General features: G+C 34.8%; 4 protein-coding genes across 4 annotated transcripts in view; 1 reads left to right on the forward strand and 3 right to left on the reverse strand.

Moving 5' to 3' along the window:
* The first annotated feature begins 3,760 nt into the window (after nt 1-3,760).
* LOC133173372 (uncharacterized) lies at nt 3,761-6,801 on the forward strand. Its single transcript, XM_061308356.1, has 8 exons — nt 3,761-3,899; nt 4,028-4,125; nt 4,327-4,452; nt 5,151-5,305; nt 5,387-5,499; nt 5,629-5,768; nt 6,015-6,230; nt 6,537-6,801. Exons 4-8 carry the CDS (start codon nt 5,153-5,155, stop codon nt 6,770-6,772), a joined length of 858 nt encoding a protein of 285 aa, XP_061164340.1. The 5' UTR covers nt 3,761-3,899; nt 4,028-4,125; nt 4,327-4,452; nt 5,151-5,152; the 3' UTR covers nt 6,773-6,801.
* A 16-nt stretch (nt 6,802-6,817) lies between these two features.
* On the reverse strand, nt 6,818-7,696 carry LOC133173621 (uncharacterized). Its single transcript, XM_061308600.1, has one exon. The coding sequence runs from the start codon at nt 7,694-7,696 to the stop codon at nt 6,818-6,820; it is 879 nt and encodes a 292-aa protein (XP_061164584.1).
* Nucleotides 7,697-8,081: 385 nt separating this feature from the next.
* LOC133173669 (uncharacterized) lies at nt 8,082-8,917 on the reverse strand. Its single transcript, XM_061308656.1, has 3 exons — nt 8,777-8,917; nt 8,485-8,632; nt 8,082-8,290 (listed from the first exon to the last, which is right to left on the reverse strand). Exons 1-3 carry the CDS (start codon nt 8,902-8,904, stop codon nt 8,174-8,176), a joined length of 393 nt encoding a protein of 130 aa, XP_061164640.1. The 5' UTR covers nt 8,905-8,917; the 3' UTR covers nt 8,082-8,173.
* A 2,017-nt stretch (nt 8,918-10,934) lies between these two features.
* LOC133173622 (fibrillin-3-like) overlaps nt 10,935-14,395 on the reverse strand; it is a 35,331-nt gene continuing 31,870 nt past the window's right edge. Inside the window, exons 20-23 of the mRNA XM_061308601.1 lie at nt 13,344-13,466; nt 13,010-13,132; nt 11,943-12,173; nt 10,935-11,609 (exon numbers count right to left, since the gene is read on the reverse strand). Coding sequence (XP_061164585.1) covers nt 11,119-11,609; nt 11,943-12,173; nt 13,010-13,132; nt 13,344-13,466 — 968 coding nt within the window. The 3' untranslated portion in view covers nt 10,935-11,118. The remainder of the gene's footprint in view (nt 11,610-11,942; nt 12,174-13,009; nt 13,133-13,343; nt 13,467-14,395) is intronic.

The following is a 14,395-nucleotide window of genomic DNA, read 5'->3' on the forward strand; positions in this document are numbered from 1 at the left end:
GTAACGTGTAAAAAGTTTCTATATTTGTCTACGATATCGCGCCACCTATATTACCGGAAGTGCAAGGTGCGACATGGGAAGCTACTCTCCCCACCATTTTAATATAAATTTACATCAGCATGTATATGACTTTGTGTAGTAAAATTGAACAAATTTCAAACTAAGAATCCATGGATACCGTACAATGGCTACATGTTGGCAGGAAACTATTTATGAAGTACAATGAAATTCTTTGAAGAAGTACAATATTTGATTGGTCAAACCTAATCTTCGGTATAAAATATTGACCAATTGTTCTTCATACTTCTTCCAAGATTTTGAGGAACAATTTTGAGAGCCATTTTTAAATAGCGTTTTATTTCAATTTCATTTATTTTCCAATCATTGGGGGGGGGGGGGGGCAGCGCTCTAATTGGTGACTAAATTAGTCGCCATGCATGGCGCCCTCTTTGAGAGGAGGGGATCTTTATTCTTTGTATTTCAAGATAACGACTGAAATATTTTACCTGTAATTAATAAAGGAGATGGGTGAACAAGGCGCACAACTAGAATGCCTATAAAAATTATAATCAATTTGTGAATTTAGTAATTAGAGTAAAGTTATCATTACTGAAATTATGATAAAAAAAACTTTTCTGAGGAAAATTTTATCGGCAAAAATTATTCTATTATTAAAAAAAAATAATGTGGTATTTGTGGGGTGCGAACCCTAGCAATAAAAATCCTGAATATCATTTTCTTTTGAGACTTACACGATAATCACTACGCTACACAGCTCTTGAAGAACTGTGGTATTTAAATCATGTTTGTGATATATGACCCTTAAATTTACTAATTAGATTAATGGACTTCAAGTATTTCTCGGAAAATGCTAATGTTGTGCCATGAAAGTGTATTTTTAAGGTATATTGAGTCTTTGTTCCATGTTTTTGTTGACAGAAAAAAATGTATATATTTTGGCAAACTTTGAGAATAAACTTTGAAAAATATGGAACGAAGACCTACTCCTATCGAAAAATTGTGTTTTGGCATGAGAAAATGACCCTTTTTGCCCTCTCTAGTGGGTGTATGCTATTTCATAGGCATATAATTTCAATCTTAGTGAGATTATTGCAAATTGTGGAGACTTTAAATAAAGTATACTTTAATTTTAGATGTAATATCAAAGAACATTTTATGTGATTTAATTTTTGACCTTCATGTTAGTGTTGCACTATAGGCATTGCGCTAGCCTTGTTTGCCCAACTTCTTTTAACATATTGATATATATTCATTCAAATTGGAGTCATTGGACACAAGTTTTTCTTCCCTAGATCAGTAGATTGACCTCTCCAATACAAAGAAAATGAACGGTAAGTACACGTGATGGATATCCACCACCAACACCACCACCAACAACAAATGTACATATATTAAAAATGTAAAAGAGCTAGACTAGAGAAAAGAGAGGAAAAGAGAGGGGTTGTAGAAGATAGGAATGATTATGCTGATCATTAAAGTTAAACAGTTAAAATTTTTACGATTTTTTTTTATTTATTAATTTGTAAATCCAGCTTTAAAAATCTTCATTTACGTTATTTTGGTGGCCCACACTTGGGTCCCCAAATAATCGGATTGTTTCAAGGTCTAATATACTTATGGTGTTAAATAAATCTGAATTAAAATTTATTATAGTTTCATAATTCAGAAAGTATAAATGTTCATAATTTTCATCAATAAATTCACAAGAAACACTGCTATCTGAAAGTCTAACCTTAAACAAATCGGATTTATCATTTCAACTGCAAGTACTACTAGATGGTCAGGCCCGCGGGGGGGGGGGGGGGGGATTGGGTCCCGCCCCTTTTTCTGAGTGTAGTATTTTTTTTTACTATAGAAAATTTTCCTTTATATTGTGCCCCCCCCCCTCCCCCACTCTTTGTTGCATTAAGGTCGAGCACTGGCAAATTTCAGGATTTGGACGGTTGATTTTTTTGTTTGTTTGTTTGTTTGTTTTTTTTTTTTTTTTTTTTGCTTGTCAATTTTTTTTTTAATTTGCCACCTCCCCCACTTTTGCAACCGCTGCTACGGGCCTGATGGTCATATATCTAATCCACGGCTGATGTCCTTCCTGGAGTACCAAAGGGACAGTCTTGGCCCATGCATTGTTATTTATAGAGAACATAATTTTGATGTGGCTAAATTTACTTACTAATGCCAGTATCTGACACCAGGGAAGTAAATAGGTCCCTGCTGACATATACAACCAAGATGCAACATAATTATGTTGACATATGCGACTTATTGGATGTATGATGTCAGATATTGGCACCAGTAAGTAAATTTATCAATATTAAATCAGATTCTCTGAAAACATTGGTAACTTGCATGTCAACATACTTATCTTGCATGCACTGAGGCATAATTATCTTGCATGTTGACAAACTTTTCTCGCATGTTGACATAATTTATCTTGCATGCAGGGGGCAGAAATTAATATGCCACCATATATTGCATAAAACCGTATATCTATTTCGTTCTACCTAATACATGTAATAGCTGAATAATTTCATTATCAAATATAAGGGAGACGGATTAGTATAAATTTTGTACTTTGTTTCCGAATCCTTTTTGATTTTCCTTCACTGTATGTTTGTACTCACTGCTATTCATTTTCAAATAAACTAAACTAGTATAGCGGACAGTATATAGGGAACATACTGTTTCGCGAATTAGCTAGCTTTTCTATATAGATATGCCGGAGTTGGGGAGTTGGGTTTGCACACCGGTTAGAACGCTACATTTGGGGTGGCGGTTATACGTGACAACGGGTGGCGGCCCCCAAGCGGTGAAAAGACAAACAAGGTGAGAAAACTTAAATTTTTTCATAGGTATGGACATATTAGTTCCGAGAATTATATTTTACGGAAGGGAGCAACTACCAGACAACCCCCAGAAGTAACAAAGGACATATAAAAGTGCTCCGTTTTCTCAAACACTCCTCCTCACTTTTCGGTGTATCTATATCTTTTCGACGTTCGACTTAAAATTCTATATCAAAGTTAACCCTCAGAAGGTTTCTTTCCTAATACCTTATATGGTTATGAAATATTGCGATAGAATTTAGCTTCATCAGTACCTTGTAGGCCATATATTTTAGTAATTAAGTTCATTAGTCTTCAAACTCGATGTGACACTCGGGATGGCTTCTCACTGGGTGGCAGCAGGATTATTTTTGCATACAGTTCTCGCTTTATGTAATTTCGAGATTAAAATGACCAATATTACGTAGAATTTCAAAGATTAAGACATGACACGATGTTATTTTACAGTAAATTAAAGTATGTTTATTTTCAGTCAGGAAGCTCTAAGGCCAGGACTTTGTGTCCATTTACAGCCATAGTATCAGTGCTTAAAAGACAGAGATTGTCGTTATTGGAGAGGCTTTAGATACTCAGAAGCTTCCCTGAGCGGGGGAAATGCAGGCGGATTGTAAGGGAAGTTTTACTGCTTCGCTGATGCGGTAGGGTCTCCCTCGATTTATGCAAGTTACTCTGGAATTATTTTAATGCGTGGGGGTCAATGTTCGTGGGCAAGCAAAATGTTACTTGTTCGTGGGGACGTAATTTCGTGGGTTACTTGTTTGTACGATAGATAGGCCTACACAGTGTTACGCGAGACTTCGCGAGATTTCAGTTTTGGAGATAAACAAACATGTCGGCCGGTGTGCAGTAAATAGTGCGATGGCGTTTTCTATCTTATATTGGGCAAATTATACAGCTGGAACCAAAAAATTGAGCAGAAAATCTGAAATAGCTGTACATTCTGACCATGTACTGAGGTTTATTTATGACCAGGAAGCTTCATACGTCCGCGGTGTGGTCCAAGCTTCAATGCGAGACAGGAGTTATAATGTAACGGTAGGCGGATTTCCCTTCATTTTGAGACTGAATACACAAAATAAAATGATAAGAAAACGTTTTGTTTGATTCTACTTATATATGAGCTAAATATATCAATATATTATTAATGGATATATAATATATAGATTAGTCTTGGAACGAATTATAATGTGGAGAACAGCACCTGTGAGTGTGTTAATGGGCAGGATAAATGTCACCATAAGGCTAGCCTCCTTCTCTATGGGTAATCTAATCTAAATTTATTTAGTCAATAAACAACTTATAAATCTATTGAATTTATTTTAAAGCATTCGATGGACCTACAAGCATAATAAAATATGCTATGCATGTTAATATATGTAACTTCTTTTCAATCCCTGGTGGACAAGTTCTAAACACATTTCAATAAAATAAGTATGTATGTCAGGTATTTAATTCTCAACAGGTATAAGAATGTCTCCAAGACAGATGTTCGGCAGTCGTGGGTGAAAAATCCGAAGTCGGTCCCACCTCGACAAACCAAGACAATGGAGGACCTTTTCCCTGCAGCAGACAGATTTGTAAATTACAGGTTAGCTAGCTCATGATTACTACATTTACTAATGTGCAAAATATATATGATTATATATATATATATATATATATATATATAGAGAGAGAGAGAGAGAGAGATATGTGTGTGTGTATGTATGTTTGCATTTAACTTGTATTTCAATTTACAGTATGTAGTGAATGATAATATGTAGTGTACCTTAAGTATCAGATTTAATTATTTTGCATGGTAGGCCTTTGTGTTAAACCATTTAGCATTTTATTTTGCTCTATTTTTTTAACCTTTGTCAAAAATTATTAGGGCAACAAATAGGCCAGTCAATGATAGGGACAGGGAGTTCCTATATCAGAAATTGACTACTGTGGGGAGATTTTCAGGTTAATCTGATCCTTTTTTTTATTGTCACATGTTTAGCTTTGTTCTTGTCTTTTTTTTGTTCTTGTTTTTGTATTAAACTTTTAATAATACACTTTTATTATGTTTAAACCTATTTCTTTTACTCTGAAGGAGTTATTTGTACATTCTTTTCACATGTCATTGTATACATTGAAATCCCACACTTATTTGAAGTAGTGAATAAAATAAGTTTGAAAAAATATTAAACATATATACTGGTATTAATAATTGGTAATGTAACTGCAGTTTAATACAGGGTTATTGAGTATTTGCCTTATTTTTCTATGAGGGTTTAAATTTTTTTTTAATTTAATCAACAGCAATGCATTGGATACTATCCCCTGAGCCGCCTGTACCCACACTTGCAGTGCCTCTAGTTGAAGACCTCATATCTAGCCAGGAATTTATTTCTGCGGAAAATCCGATTGCTTGGATGAAGCAAAAATTAATGATTAATGAGCAACAAATCCAACAGGTAAAGACAAAAAAGTTGTGTAGTGAGTTGAAAGTATTCAGTTTTAATTTGAATGTTGTTTAAGTTTAAGGACTTTTGTAGATTGCCTCTCTTACCACTGGTCAAAAAGAAAATTGCATGTGGTCATCTGTTAGGAAGAATAGATTAACAGCATCAAACTTTGGTTGTGTTTTGGCAGCGATCAAGAGAAATAGGTATACCTGTAGTTATATGCCTTTATATGTACATTTAATTAAATAATACATGTAAAAGCAGTTAATTAAATCAAAAATATTGAAAATTTGATCCTTATTTAACAGATGTTCTTGCTCCTTATTTAATAGATATCCTATCTCCTTATACAAAAGACTATGTTCAGCTTATGATCTGTCAAAAAAGGATGCTATTATTTGGGGGATGTGCAATGAAAAAGTCGCCATTGAAAAGTACAAAACTTTTGGGGATGCAGTTGTAGAGCCAACAGGTTGGTATTTTTCTTTCATAAATCAAGCAAAATGTTAATTTCTTTAAGGCAAATAAATAATAATAAAAAAAATTGTACTTGAGATAATTTAAAATTCAGTTATTAAACTGAAGTTGAAGATAATGAGTATGAATATACTGTTTTGATGTTATGTTTATAACAAGTCTTCTTGTACATAAGTGCATAACAATATTCGGAGTGTTGCTTTATAATGTTATCCTGTAACTTTATAATGCTATTTATAAGGTATCTGGCTACACTGTAATGGGGTTCTTGGGTCAAGCCCAGATGGACTCATTCGTCGCCCAGCTGCATTCGAATTCAACTATCAGAATCCAGGACTAGCTGACATGTTAGAGATGTTAAACGTTAAGCCAGAAATTCTGGAGGTGAAATGCCCCTTTTCAGCGAAGAATATGACCATTCCAGAAGCTATTGAAAAAGTAAATGATTTCTGCCTAGGTAATAATAGTGTATATTAAGTATTTTTTTGAAAATGTTAATTATTTTCAATAACTCCAATATATATGTTTTATATGATAAAGTTAGGTACCCATGTAACAATTGTTAAAAGTTTTCTCCTCCTGTTGTAATTATAATGCTAGTACTCAAGGCATATAATTAGCGTTCTCACTTTATTGTAAGGAACAAATTACTTATAAATTTATACTAAATACATAATATTGTGTTTTAATGTTTGAAGCACCAATGAAAATTCTTATTCTATAAAAATGAGACAAATATATTTTTATTTATTTTTTCATACAGAGGTTCAGGATTTTCATGGAGTGAAATCATACAGATTACGAGAAAACCACCAATACTATGATCAAGTTCAAGGACAACTTTACATAACTGGAAAGTCCTTGTGTGATTTCATGGTCTGGACACCAAAAGACTGTGCTATTGTTAGAATTAACAAAGACGTCAATTGGGGAATTAACATATCTGTTTTGACAGACTTTTATTTCTGTAAATTTCTTCCTTATGTACAACAGCTATAAAATATAACATTAAACATGGTGAAAACATATTCTAATTTTAACATCTTAGTTGTCTACACTTGCAAAATTCTGAGCAATTTCTTGCATGAGAGGATCCTGAAAATTGACTAAAACACAGCATAATTGAAAGACTTTTGTAGAAATGTATCTAAATTGCTGAGGGACATGCCTTAAAATTTCATAATTTTTAATGCGCTCATTTGCTCTTTCAACATGTATGCGAGACTTGGCTATTTTTCTACATAGCTGGACCTCACTGGGGGTGTACTGGGATTTAGATGTGAGAAAGGGAGGAATATTTAAATGTACTCCTTGGGGCAACAACTTGTGAATAGTGAACCCTTTGTCTGCTAAGATCATATCACCTGGTGCTAACTGTTCTAAGACCTTACAATGTTCTACAATTGCAACATCAGATGTGCTGCCAGGGTACAATTTACTAATAAATACCAAAGCACCATTTGGTGCAACACCTGTAACACTTTTAACAGTGTGTGAATTTTTGTATCCACTATATGTGCTGGCCTGCAATCTCATGTCATTCCCTGGAACATCCTGGGTGATTTCCGTCGCATCAAGTACTATTCTACATGAACTGAAATCCCCAAAACTTATAGGCATAGACCCCTTGCACTTTTGGAGAGAAGGAATGCGACTCTCTACGAGTCCTTCATATAAAACTTCATGCAATGCACAAATCTGAGAAGTTACAATGTTATTTACAGATGACGCACTAGTGTTGAACCTCTCAGCTAGGTCCAAAAATGGGGTGTTCATTGTCAGTTTCATTAAAGTCATCAACAATTGGTCAGTCAAGGAAATGAAAGATGGTGTCCATCCATCAATATACTTTATCTGGAACCTCTGCATCATTTCATCAATGGCAAGAAACATGTCAGGACGTAGACTTGTGTACATCAGCATCTATATCAAAACATGACATTAAAAACACAGTGTCAAGAATGTTTCTTTTCTTTTATTATTCAAATTTATTTGCCCATGAAAATGAAAATACTGTCCAGCAGTATTTCATATAAACAGTTTTACAAGATATAAGCAGATTTATTTTCTTTCCTGGCATTGGATGTTCTAGCACTTATCCAGTCATTTATCACAGGCTGATGAACTGTCCAGCAGTTGGCCCATTATCACAATAAACATGTAAACTGAAATGAAAATACTTAACCGCAAAGTATCGTGTTCAAAGACATGTGTGATCACAGCTTATTTTTATGAAAGGAGATTTTCAACTATAAATTTAAACGTTTTAACAAGGTTTTTATAGCTGAAATTTAATTTAATGTCTATATTGAATGATAACAAAATTAAACTTATTTATCTTATATATACTATTTATACTATAATATACATGTTATATAATACCTGATATATTTATACTATTTATCTTCCGAAACGTACCTTCCTTTCTTCACTTATGATATCACCAATCCTGAATGCTCGCTTTGTTGACATCATCCTGACCTGTATTCTTAGTTCTTCAACCTCACGCCTCAGGTTCTGGTGAATACATGTAAAATGTACATATACCGACTTACAAATAAGAATTAAAACATGTACCAGGTAAAATACCAAAGACACCAAGTTTTAATATATCCTATCAGACATTTTTTTCTTAATAAGGTGAATGCTATTGCTACTATTGAAGTACATGCACTATGTCACTTATTTTTGTGTACAGCTGTCATATTTACCTGATTCTCTTCTTTTAACTGATGATATGAAGCCTGATAGGTGTGATCTAGAGAAACGTGTAATGGTTGACATGACATTGCAGTAGATTCACACTGGTCTTCAGAGACTGCTTTTTCTTTTATCTCTTTTTTTCCGGTTCTCGACAAGCTGAACAAAAATAAAATGTAACATTTTATGCACTGAAAACTTAGCTTTAATCAGTTAATATATGATTGTTTATTCCATCAGAAAAACATATAAACAAAATCATGTTTTACTACACTATATAAAAGTAGCCCTGTTATACAGTACCTGTTTATTTTGCTCGGATCAGGGAAATTGAACATTTTTCCACAACTCCATGGGAAGAGGGTGGGGCCATTACGCTTCTCACCATCTACAAAGTGACAGCTGCAGATCCTGTCATTCTGAGGGATCATGCTTCTATCCTTACGTCTGTTTTATTAATAAACGTTTTAAAAAGTCATATATTGATACATGCTCTGAAATGTATACAGCATTCTACGTACAAACAGATGACAAAGGTCAAAGATATGATAAGTGATGATACGTACCTGCAAAGTTTTTCCCATTTCTTCGCCAATGCGAGGCTGGTTGGGAAGCGAAACATCTTACATGTTTTTCTCAACCCTTGGTGGTTACAATCGAATACAAAACAAATTGTCATAACCGTATACGCCGCCAATCTACTATAATTGCACTATATATCGATCTCCAAGTTGTCTCCGGAAGTAGTTTACCGGAAGTGAGATTTTACGAGACTGTGTAGGCCTATTAAATGAATAAATAGATTTACAAAATAAACGTTTGTGTGAACGGGGGTAAGGGTGACTTGCTAAATCCACCAATATAAAACCCCTGTCACACCGGGACTGCGTCCTCACGGCGATCGCACGGCGTCAATAAAAAATGAAAAACGCCGAGGTGAGCGCAATAGAGTCTCCTATATACAGCGCCGTGACAACGCGGTGAGATTTCCACTGAACGCAGTAGGGTCGCATAGGCTCTCCTAGAACGTCAGGGGACGGCACGCACTTTGGGCATGCACAAAGTACGCGCCGTGTGTGCGCGGTCCGATAAGAACGCAGTAGAAACGTAGTATGATCGAGGTAGCAGCGCGGTGAGATCTCCAACAACGCAGAGGGACCGCCGTGAAGACGCACATGATCGCAGCATCAACGCAGTGATAGTAGATTGCGCCTCCACGGAGACCTCGTGTCTTTGGAGTCCTTGGAGATATCACTACGTTTCTATCGCGCTTTTACGGCGCTTCTAATGAGATTAATTAATTTTTTAATTGTTATTTTTTTTTTTGAATGCGATTACACAGCGACAAGGAGTTGTCAATGCGATCATTGCGCTCCCTTGGCGTTTCTACCGCGTCCGTTGGCGATCACATTAATGCGCTTTCAAGGCGTTGTTGGAGCGTTGTCAGTCAGCTCACAAAACGAGAGCAATGGCCTCATGTTTGGTCAGCAATAATTCTAGCGTATATTTTGCACTCCTGACCAAGAGCACGGGAGTAGAACTGTGAAGTGACCAGAACTTGTTCTGTTGTTTCAAGAGAGTTGCGGTGGAATTACTTAAATTTTATAACAACTTTTCAGTGTGTTTATTATTATTTTTTATTTTACATTCATAATAAAATCAAAGAAAAGATAAGAACACATCTGAATTGATAAAATTGGAAAAAAAGAAGGGTTTTAATAATAAAACTGTCAATAATTTAGCACTAAATTATTCAAATAGATCATTTTTAATTAAAGAATATTTCTTAGCATGAGTAGAAGTCTTTTTGTCATATAACATGAATCTTTAAAAAAAAAAATGTGTTACGCTCCTGTATATCTATCCATGGTTGAAGAACGCATTGTGGACGTATTGTGAACGCAGCCAGCGCAGTGAGAACGCCATGAACGCGAGGTGACAACTCCTTACACGCTGTGAAAACTCCTCGGAAGCGCAGTCAATCGCCAAGAGATCTCCGTAGGAAGACAGTAGCACGCCGCGAGAACGCCGTAGAAACGCGTCGGTCGCCGTAGGGATGCCGTGACATCTTCACATTGTGAACATTTTACAGAAATTTGTGTAATTTCCCTGCGATTCCTCAGCTATTTTAAACATTTAGCAACGCCGTAATATCTCCGTGGGGACGCAGCTTGGTGTGACAGGGCCCTTAGTCCCCCACGAACAATGATGATTCCAATGCGACGGACATGAAGACCCCTTGGACACTGTTGGATGTTACAAAAAAGTTACTTGCAAGGTCAGAGGAGAATTAAATATTCTCATGAACCTAACTAGCTATCCTTGTAAAATATGTATAATATCATTAATCGATTTTTTTAATATCAGAAAATCTTTTTCCCCTCCAGAAAATAAATCAAAATGATTTGACATAAAAGTCACATAATGACATAAAAATAAACATAACAATTGTTCAGGGAAAGTATCAATTTTATTCAACATGTTCAAGGAATTAAGTACATGTAATAGAGTATTTCACTTGAAATTGTTATGTGTTAAATTTGTAAAATATGCACACAGATTTCAAATGTAGAATGTACAAACTTTGGTAAATGCTATGTGAAATGGTTTACAGCTTCATATCACATCAATGCGCATTTCACATTTCAGTTTAGTTCAGGACACTGCTGCTGTATAGCCACACTGTCAGGGTACAACCTAATGTCCGGGGGACATATTTTACACCAGCTGGCACCAATCTCATCCTGGTAATGGTCTGATTCACATGGTTTACATTTGGCCTGACTAGTTAAATCCTGGAATGTACCCACAGGACAGTAGAAACAAATGTCCTGACCTTCTTCCCACTGAAATGTTCCAGCATGACAAATCTTACATTTGTGTTGCCCATATTCATCTTGATAGGATCCAGCAGGACATAACAAACATTCTGATTGGCCAGTTCTATTCTGGAAAGTTCCAGGTGCACAGTACTTGCAATCTGATTGGCCAATCTCATCTTGATACATTCCCTGGAAGCAGTGTTTACATGAGGTTTTATCACGTTCATTCTGATAGGTTCCAATTTCACAATTCAGACAGACTGCCTTAAACTTGGTGCTGTTTGAAGCTTTGTATCTCCCTACATCACAGATTTCTACAAGAAATATGATATTTAGTTGTCAAAAATTTGATTAACTATGTACATGTATGTTCCCTAATAAAGTAAGGAAAAAAATTATTAAAAGTGACATTAATTTAGAGTTAATGATGATGAAGTGGCTCAGTGGCTGTGGAGAAAAAGTTGAAAATGTGCAAATTTTCTACTACACATGACACATGGTAGATGATAGATAGCTAGAGAGAAAACATTGGATATTCTATAATCAGAAATTCTCAAGTCTTTGGCTTAGGTGAGCTAAAAATACTTAAACAGGTAAAATTGAATCCAAGAAATGGGGCTTTATTGATGGTAGACACATCTTCTTACCAAGAACATTGATAGTGAAGGTGCAGGAGTCATTGATGAGGGAGTTAGGATGGGTCTGTATCGTCACAGTCACTGACCCCACAGGGAATTCTTTCTTGTCCCGAATCCAATCTGGAGTCACAGTCACATGATCCAAATTCACAAGGTCAGGGACATCTATTTCAGCAAAGGGATAGTGTTGGAATACTTCAATAAAGATATCTTCTGGACACTGGAGTTTTTCAAAGGATGCTATAATCAGGAAAAAAAATATATTATTGACAGACTCTGAATTATCAATTTTCATTAACATTGCAGATTTGCTTGTGATTGTGTGTCTAAAAATCTAAGTAGGGTCTAATATCTTACATGCAGATTAATTTTGTGATTTTGTTTCGTAACTTCATTTTTCCAGATGATTTTTATGACTAATGACTCAGTGATTTAGTGTAATTTTGCATTTAATTTATACTAAACAAAACTTTAATTTTATTAACAGAATGATAGGATTAAGGGATGACCATTTGATTCGGGTTATTTTTATATCATTGAACAACAGATTATTTATTTCCAAGATGATCAAGGGCAGGTTATTTTCTTTATTTTCTTCACTTCAAAAAGTCTGACCAAAAAAAAAACAAAACAAACAAACAACCCCCCCAATCAAATAGTCGTCCCCTTAAAAGCATGATCTTTGATACATGTAATATGCCCTTCTAATTCTGTTTTTTTGTTTTGAAAATAGACCCAAGAAAAAAGGGAAGAAAACTAGAGAGTAAATGTTCTAAAATGACTGCAGATTATCAAAACATGGTACATTGCACATATTGTTTACACAAAAGTATTTATATGTATAAATATTCAAAATCATATTTACAGTTAAAGAAGACACACTTAGGGATACAGGAGATATTTCCAGATCAAGTGGACACACTTATGGATAAAATAAATATTTCCAGATTATTAGTAGACATATTTTTGGATACAGACATACTTATGGATACAAACATACATTTGAATACAGACATACATATGGATATAGACATAATTATGGATACAGACATACTTACGAATACAGACATACTTACGGATACAGGAGATTCCATCAGCTGCCAGCACTGTGCCTGGTCTGCCACATAGACAAACATAGGATCCCCAGGTATTCTCACACCTGTCCTCACAAAGGTTATCTGTAGCACACTCATCTACATCTACAAATAAAGATCTCTCTCACAAATATACCTTAAATGGTAGCTCATTTTTCGTATCACTAAAAATGTTGGAATTCATCTCCTTACGAGTACAGAAATGTGCTGTACTATCTGGCATCAGATTTGCACACTTTGCTGTACATGTACTACTTATTGTTTGATTTGGAAGTATATTGACATGTTCATTACAAGGTTATTGTTTATTTCTTACCATTGCAGTACCGGCCATCATACCCAATAACAAATCCCTCCCTACATCCACACTTGAATGTCCCTGGTAAGTTAATACACTGATCAATGCAGTAGTGACTGTTAAATATACACTCATCTACATCTGAAAGAGAAAATTATTATCAATTTACAAAGGAGATAGGTGATGGTGGACATTATAATGACCCAAACACACTAAATCATTCCATAAGTATTACCTGTAATTTTTAATTAAGTACTCCATATTTTAATACATTTATCCCATTTCTGTGAAATCACTTATTTTTGTAGGGGGTACCCGGTAAATTTTTGTGGTTTGCCATGTTCCATGAATTCATGTCCTCCACAAAATGATAAAATTTTAAGAACTATGCACGCTAACTCTTGATTCCTGCCTACATTTTACACCCATTTTATTCAATACAAATAGCATTTTGGACATTAAAACTTATTTGAATGCAAAAAAGAATTCATAAGTGATTGATAAATAATTTTAAAACCAGTGTCAGACCATTAAGTGCTCTTATTTACAATTCTTTTCACAAGAGGGGGTTGAAATTCTTATACATTGAAATCAGGTCTTAAAACATAGCCAGATTTTCCAATACTCTTGAACATGGATAAATGACCCTCGGATCTTTCTGTATGTTTAATGTATGTAAAATGTCCATTTTTGCAGTTTTTTTGTCTGTAAACATACATGCATGCCCCCCCCCCCCCAAGAAACAACAAAAGCTTTGGTATGAATTTGTAAAAAAAAAACAAACAAAAAAACAATTCATAATACCTGTAAAAAGGAATTTTTGTGTCACGGGAAGGGGGGGGGGGGGTTAAAATATTTTCCATTGATGTCTATAGTGAAAAACAAGTTTTGCCAAAATGTTAGAGTTATCTCTCTTTATTTTCCAAAATAAGTTATGTTTTGTGAAAATTCACATAAATATCTATATAAATATGAAAAATAATTAAAATATGATATCTTTTGAAAATTGACTTGGAGATAGGCGGCAGAACAATATACTATCATTCACAGTTCTTTATATAAAATAATCA

The sequence above is a fragment of the Saccostrea echinata genome, unplaced genomic scaffold (assembly GCF_033153115.1).
Source record: "Saccostrea echinata isolate AGI-Se365-2 ecotype Australia unplaced genomic scaffold, CSIRO_AGI_Sech_v1 ptg000056l, whole genome shotgun sequence".
In the NCBI taxonomy this organism is placed as follows: Eukaryota; Metazoa; Mollusca; class Bivalvia; order Ostreida; family Ostreidae; genus Saccostrea; species Saccostrea echinata.

Excerpts from the sequence above, each read along its gene's own strand:
- LOC133173372 (XM_061308356.1), top strand. The coding sequence starts at position 5,153 with ATGCATTGGATACTATCCCCTGAGCCGCCTGTACCCACACTTGCAGTG. Across the intron at positions 5,500-5,628 it reads GCAGCGATCAAGAGAAATAG|ATATCCTATCTCCTTATACA; the intron begins GTATACCTGTAG and ends CTTATTTAATAG. Across the intron at positions 5,769-6,014 it reads TGCAGTTGTAGAGCCAACAG|GTATCTGGCTACACTGTAAT; the intron begins GTTGGTATTTTT and ends GCTATTTATAAG.
- LOC133173621 (XM_061308600.1), bottom strand. The coding sequence starts at position 7,696 with ATGCTGATGTACACAAGTCTACGTCCTGACATGTTTCTTGCCATTGAT.
- LOC133173669 (XM_061308656.1), bottom strand. The coding sequence starts at position 8,904 with ATGATCCCTCAGAATGACAGGATCTGCAGCTGTCACTTTGTAGATGGT. Across the intron at positions 8,633-8,776 it reads GATCCGAGCAAAATAAACAG|CTTGTCGAGAACCGGAAAAA; the intron begins GTACTGTATAAC and ends ATTTTTGTTCAG. Across the intron at positions 8,291-8,484 it reads AGTTAAAAGAAGAGAATCAG|AACCTGAGGCGTGAGGTTGA; the intron begins GTAAATATGACA and ends TGTATTCACCAG.